At 48.8% G+C, this 6,790-nt stretch overlaps 1 protein-coding gene across 2 annotated transcripts; it reads left to right on the forward strand.

Moving 5' to 3' along the window:
• The first annotated feature begins 568 nt into the window (after positions 1 to 568).
• On the forward strand, positions 569 to 6,236 carry LOC125619555. Of its 2 annotated transcripts, none has more exons than XR_007351089.1 (2): positions 569 to 5,814; positions 5,907 to 6,236. XR_007351089.1 is itself a non-coding variant. In XM_048812648.1 (2 exons), the coding sequence occupies exons 1-2, from the start codon at positions 5,691 to 5,693 to the stop codon at positions 6,218 to 6,220; spliced, it is 438 nt and encodes a 145-aa protein (XP_048668605.1). In that variant the 5' UTR covers positions 5,683 to 5,690; the 3' UTR covers positions 6,221 to 6,236. The 2 variants fall into 2 exon arrangements, 1 of the variants encoding a protein (XP_048668605.1); XM_048812648.1 differs by having other exon boundaries at positions 5,683 to 5,814.
• Positions 6,237 to 6,790: the final 554 nt, after the last annotated feature.

Raw genomic sequence — 6,790 nt, forward strand, 5'->3', positions numbered from 1 at the left:
AGACCGAAATCCTCGCTGTCGCTTTCAAGGTCTTTCATGGTAGAGAAGATGAAAGTGAACGCCGTAGGCAGAGGGCTGAAAATGCCAAATTCCAAATGTTGGCCCAGGTCATTCAGAGAAGGTCATCACCACGCCGTCCTAATAAGACACCCCCTGGAGCTTGCTTCAAATGTGGTAAGGAGGGACATTGGGCCAGGGATTGTCCTTCGCCGAGGACACCCTCCAACCCCTGCCCAAAATGCCATCAAAGGGGACACTGGGGGGCAGACTGCCCAACAACCCGGAAGGGAGGTTGGTCAGCTGCCCGGCAACCCCAGCCTCTCCTGGGCTTGGCAGAGGAGGATTGACGGAGCCCTGGGCCTTCCCTCCCGACTATTACCATCAAAAAGCAAGAGCCTAGGGTCACCTTCCTGGTGGATGGACGCTTCATTACCTTCCTCTTGGATACTGGTGCCGCTTTTTCGGTCTTGAGGGAGTATTGGGGTCCTACCACACCCTCAAAAACTCCTATTGTCGGGGTAGGAGGTAAACAGATTTTCCCTCGAACCCCCCCCCCTTATCATGTTATATGCAGGGATCCCTTTTGTCCTTCACACACTCCTTTCTCGTTATGAGCCATTGCCCCATTCCCCTTCTGGGAAGGGACATACTCTCACTATTGAAAGTCACCATTCACATATCACCCCACACCTCTCCTACCTCTCATTTCCTCATGATGTTCCTAGGGGCAGATACACCTCCTTCACGCACTCTTCCACAACTATCTAAACCAGTTAACCCTGAGGTTTGGGACACAACTACACCCTCTATGGCTAAATGCAGTCCTATTCATATTGTCTTACGGGACCCTTCAAGATATATTAGTCAACCACAATATCCACTCACAACCACAGCCCTCCTCGGATTAGAACCCATCATCCAGGATTTATTACGAAAGGGGTATCTTAGGCCTACACACTCTCCTTTCAACACCCCCATTCTGGCAGTTAAGAAACCTAACGGGTCCTACAGGCTGGTTCAAGACCTTCGCCTTGTCAACTCCTCTGTGGTCCCCATCCACCCGCTAGTGCCCAACCCTTACACCCTCCTCTCTCAGATCCCTGCTACTACTACCCACTTCTCGGTCCTAGATTTAAAAGATGCATTCTTTTCTATTCCCTTGTCCTCAGAATCTCAGGATATCTTTGCTTTTACGTGGACTGACCCTCACACCCGCCATTCTCGTCAGCTTACCTGGACTGTCCTCCCACAGGGATTCAGGGATAGCCCCCATCTCTTTGGCCAAGTTCTTGCCCAGGACCTCACATCCTTTCACCCCACCTGTCCTGACTCTACTCTCCTTCAATATGTCGATGACCTTCTTCTATGTAGTCCCTCTTGGGAACACTCTCAATCCCACACCGCCCAGCTTCTCAATTTCCTAGCAGATAAGGGATATAGGGTGTCTCCCCACAAGGCCCAGGTTTCCCAGTCTTCTGTCACCTATCTTGGTTTTCGTCTTACACCTGGGAAAAAGGAAATAACACTGGATAGGAGGCAACTCCTCTCTAATCTTCCAGTGCCCCATACGAAAGCCGAAATACTATCATTCCTAGGACTAGCAGGTTATTTTAGGGCCTGGATCCCAAATTATTCTCTTCTAGCCAAACCCCTGTATGACCTAGCAAAGGGACCCCCTAGTGAATCTCTTGCCTCCTCCCCCAACTACCACTTCCGCAGGCTTCAGCAACTCCTCCTAAAGGCACCCGCCCTTCACCTTCCTGATCTTTCAAGACCATTTCATCTATATGTCCATGAAAAAGGGGGACAAGCACTTGGGGTCTTAGGTCAAAACTATGGGCCTACATTTGCACCTGTGGCATATTTGTCCAAACAACTAGACCCTACCATCCGTGGGTGGGCCCCTTGCTTAAGAGCTCTGGCTGCTGGACAAATTTTACACAAAGAAGCCTCTAAGCTGACTTTTGGGGCCCCTTTAACTATCCACTCCCCACATCACTTGAAGGATCTTTTAGCTTATAAGGGCCTTCAAACCCTTCCTCCATCCAGAGTTCTGTCGCTCCTCACTTCCTTTCTGGAAAACCCTAATATTACTTTCCTCCCCTGCTCTGCACTGAACCCTGCCTCACTGCTCCCAATGACTCCCACGTCTAACACACCAACTCATAATTGCTTGGAAACCTTAGATGATTTCCTCCCCTGTCATTCTTCCATTTCTGAGGGACCACTCACCAAGCCTGACCTTATCTGGTTCACTGACGGCAGTTCCTTTAGGCAGAACGGCACTCATTACTCTGGATATGCTGTAGTTTCAGCCACTGAGATTATAGAGGCCAAAGCTCTGCCTTCAGGAACTACCAACCAGCAGGCTGAACTTATAGCAGCCACTCGTGCCTGCCTTCTAGCACAAGGCAAATCCCTCACCCTTTATACTGACTCAAAATATGTCTTCCATATCTTATTATCCCATGCTGCAATATGGAAGGAGCGAGGCCTACTTACCACCAAAGGTAATGCGATCACTAATTCGGCTCTTATAACCAATCTGATAGAGGCCTCCCACTTACCCACCCAGTTGGGAGTTGTCCATTGTAGGTCCCATCAGAAGGACGGCTCTCTCATCACTGAGGGCAATGCCAAAGCTGACCAGGCGGCACGAATAGCTGCTACCACTTCCAATTATGGCCCCCCTGGAGGACATATAATGGCCACTTTAGACAGCTCATCTGAAGCCCCTACTTCTTCCAGTAAGAACAAGGATCTTTTCAAGTTCCTTCATACTCTATTCCATTCCAATTCTCAGTCTTTAACCCTCTTTTTACAGAGCTTCTTCTCCCTCACCCCCTCTGACAAAGCCATGCTCCAAAATATAGCCTCTAATTGTCAGATCTGTCAGCGGACCAACCCTCATACTCCTTTAAGGCCCAAACCTTTCCCTTCCCACCAAGCCCGGGGACACATTCCCGCTGCTGACTGGCAGGTAGACTTCACCAACATGCCCACAGTACGGCGCACTAAATACCTCCTTGTCTTTGTGGACACTTTCTCTGGTTGGGTTGAGGCATTTCCCACTTCCAATAAAAAGGCTTCCACTGTAGCTTCAATCTTACTGACAGACATTATCCCCAGGTTTGGTATGCCCACTTCCTTACAATCTGACAATGGCCCTGAGTTTATTTCTAGGATCACACAAAAGGTCTCTCAAGCCCTCTCCTTCAAGTGGCATTTCCACTGTCCATATCGCCCCCAGGCTTCAGGGAAAGTGGAAAGGGTAAATCGTACTCTAAAGGAAGTCCTTACCAAATTGACAATGGAATTAAACTTAGACTGGGTCAAACTCCTTCCCTTGGCTTTGCTTCGAATCAGAGCTCTCCCTAAGAAACCATCTTTACTGTCTCCCTTTGAGATAATGTATGGAAGACCTCTTATACCCCCTGGGCTGGTCGTTTCACAAGGACCTCTCACCCGAGATTTGTCTTTGCCTCTCTTGTTTCATCTCCGCTCGGAACTCTGGAAATATCAGGACTGGCTTCTTCCGGACCCAGTCTCCTCTCCAAACACTCCTCCCTTAACACCTGGGAGTCTAGTCTATTATAACACCCCAGAGGAGAAAGGGCCTCTTGCCCCAAAATGGGAAGGCCCCTATCCTGTCATTCTCTGTACCCCCACCGCCGCCAAACTCTCCTTACCAGACAACCGTCTCACTCCCTGGATTCACATTTCTAGGTTGAAGCCATATCACCAGGAGGCCCCACCTGCTGACGACAGGACCACCCCAGAGGAACTCCAAGAATCACCTCCTGAACCTCCCCTTTACTCCTGCTCTCCACACCCATCTCACCCCTTTAAGTTGCGGCTCACACGGTGTTCTCCACAGCCCAATTCCTCTTAAAGAAGGCACAATGAGCTCTCCCAACACCCTAGTCTTCTCTCTCTGCTTGTTTTTTGTGCTCTGCTTATTTTCTGTGCTCTGTCGGGACTGGCCTTTACCCTCCTCTCCTACCATGTATTTATTCACTCTTCGGGAACGATACTCAGAACATGGCATGCAGAAGGTCCGCGCAGTGGATGCAACTACTTGCTTCATCCACAACTGCACCTCTATTTCCCTAAAATTGTCACCTTCAAGGACCTTCGTCCCTGGTAGCTGGAACTGGCCTTTCATTTGCTTCCTTTTTGATCAAACCAAAGACTATTGTCATTGGTGGCCTGAGATATATAATGGGTGCCCCTATTGGTCATGCAGGTTCCATGATGAACGTGGTAGCTATTCTTACCACTCACTTGGTTACCCTGAAGGGTGGACTTCTAGTTACCTAAAGTGGCATAAAGGCTCTTCATCCGATAACAATGGATGGTATACTTTAGATATACCTGACCCCAAGGCCAAACGTTGGGACTATGTTGAGTTTGCTGTCTATGCTCGGACAACCTCAGCCAGACCCACAGGGTGGATGACTGTTGGCCGCACCCTGATTACGCCACCTAAAGCAACCATCCAGGTAGTCGAACACATCAAGGAGTCAGAATCAAAACTTCGAGATCTTATCCATAGCCCATCCAAAGAAGATTCAGAGCCTTCAACCCCCTTAGGCCCCCCTCCCACATGGCTCAATTTGCTACACCAAACTCTTCGATTATTAAACTCCACCCCTCTTTCTGTGCCTACTTCTCAGTGCTTTCTCTGTGCTTCACTTAGTCGTCCACTTCTAGCAGCGGTCCCATTAGCGGCAGGAAATATTTCAGCAAAAACCTACAATTTCTCTAAGAAAGGACAACCCCTACATGTGACACGTATCCCACTGTGGGAAAGTTATTCCACCAATACTTCATTTCCTTTCATCTGTTTCCACCTGCCAACAATGAATCCTTTACCCATTTGTTCCTTGAGCTATAGCACCCCATTGAGCCCTGCGTTTATGCAACCTGGACATTTCCTCTGGTGTAACGGGTCTTTAAGTACCTCAACAATCAATGTCTCTGGCACCTGTTTCTTGGTTACTGTAGTTCCTCAGCTGTCTTTGTATACTCCCACCGAATTCCGGCAGCTGGCCCTACCTTCCCGCACCCGTAGGGCAGTCTTTCTGCCGGTTCTGGTAGGCCTCACTTTAACAACCTCAGTGGCAAGTCTCGGACTCTCTGGTGGAGCTATAGGTCATGCTCTGTGGGCATCCAATGACCTGCAACAAAAACTGCAGGAAGCACTCGATACCACTGCTGAGTCTCTGGGCTCCTTGCAGCGGCAGGTTACTTCATTGGCACAAGTGGCTTTACAAAACCGAAGGGCGATTGATCTTCTCACTGCAGAAAAAGGGGGTACATGCCTGTTCCTCAGAGAGGAATGTTGCTACTATGTTAATGAGTCTGGGCTAATAGAAAAAAATGTTGTTAAATTGCAGGAATTATCGACCCAACTGCTCAAACCCACCTCCTCTAATCCCATAACGGGGTTCTTCCAATCCTCTCTTGCCACGTACTTACTACCTATCTTGGGGCCCCTTATTGGGATGCTCCTTTTTTGTGCTCTCTTGCCCTGTATAATGAAGTTCCTTCAAACCCAATTGCAAAAAATTTCTAATCAAACTTTCAACCAGCTTCTGCTTAGGCACTACCAGCCTCTGATGACCGATGAACCCCCAACATCTCCAAGAGAACAGTTCACTCAGTGCTGAAGCTCACTACCAGGCACGATGGAATGCAACGGACATCAGACAGCGGGAGACAACGAGCTCGGAGAACCTCTTAATCTGCCATCCTGGATTCATGAGTCTTTATGTCCTTCTAAGCTTCCTCATGGCCCTTGGCCTCTTCTCTGTCAGTCCCCCAACATGGAACTTCTGCCAAAAATTGACCTTTGCTTTAATTTTTATCTTCATTCTGTTTTTATTCGCTCTGATCTTCTTCAGGTGCTGGTGACGCCATGTCCAGGCAACGCTTCCAGTATTTCCTAGAGTCTCTGTTACAGGACCAGTGGCTGATACCAACAATCTCCTCCATCCAGGACTGGTTCGATGCCATCGACAACTTGTGGCTTCAGGGAACTTTCACAGACTTCACCCCTACGGAAGTAGCTGTCTATAGCCACTGGGTTTTATTTCTGGCTGCCATGATATCCCCAGACCTGCCCCCCGAGCATTCCTCCACTTCCCTTTCTAGGCCCCACAGCGCCCCCACACAGCAGGAAGCAGCCGGATCTGACCAACGACGTCCCACTTCCTAAGAAAACAAAAAGGGAGGAATGTTGGGAAAAGTATAAACGGCAGCCATACCCCAGAAAAAAAACCCCAACATGGCGCCTAAGCACCTTTTCTTCCTACCTTCTTCTTTTCTGCAGTGGCGCGAAAAGTTCCCGCCCGTGTGAACTCTCCCGCCGGCGCCAATTTCAAACCTCGCTGGCGGGGAACCTTAGCCCCAATGAGAACTAATTCCTGGGCTCCGGAGCTGATATCTGAAAGAACTTGCCAATAAACGGGTTGCCTGCCATTTATCTAAACCCTACCATCTCCCCCTTAGTTCTATATAAGCACACTGCTTTTTGCAATAAAATTGGAATTCTCCCAGCGAAGTGTCTTTGCGTGGGGAATTCTTTCACCCATCCCCAGTACCTGCCTATTTTGCAAATGGTCCGATGCCTCCCTCAGCACAACAATCTGTATTTAGTTTTGAAGGGGAACTCACCTGCTTTCTACCAATGAGGTTCCAACCAGAAAAGTAATTTTATGCCATGGACCCCTTTGGTGGTTTGATGAATCTTGCATGCTTGTTTTCAGAAAAAAATAATTGATGCAAA

This window comes from Marmota marmota, unplaced genomic scaffold (genome assembly GCF_001458135.2).
Source record: "Marmota marmota marmota unplaced genomic scaffold, marMar, whole genome shotgun sequence".
Classification (NCBI taxonomy): domain Eukaryota; kingdom Metazoa; phylum Chordata; class Mammalia; order Rodentia; family Sciuridae; genus Marmota; species Marmota marmota.

Coding starts and splice junctions, on each gene's coding strand:
- LOC125619555 (XM_048812648.1), top strand. CDS start 5,691: ATGGAATGCAACGGACATCAGACAGCGGGAGACAACGAGCTCGGAGAA. Junction 5,815..5,906: donor TGGCCCTTGGCCTCTTCTCT/GTCAGTCCCCCA, acceptor GATCTTCTTCAG/GTGCTGGTGACGCCATGTCC.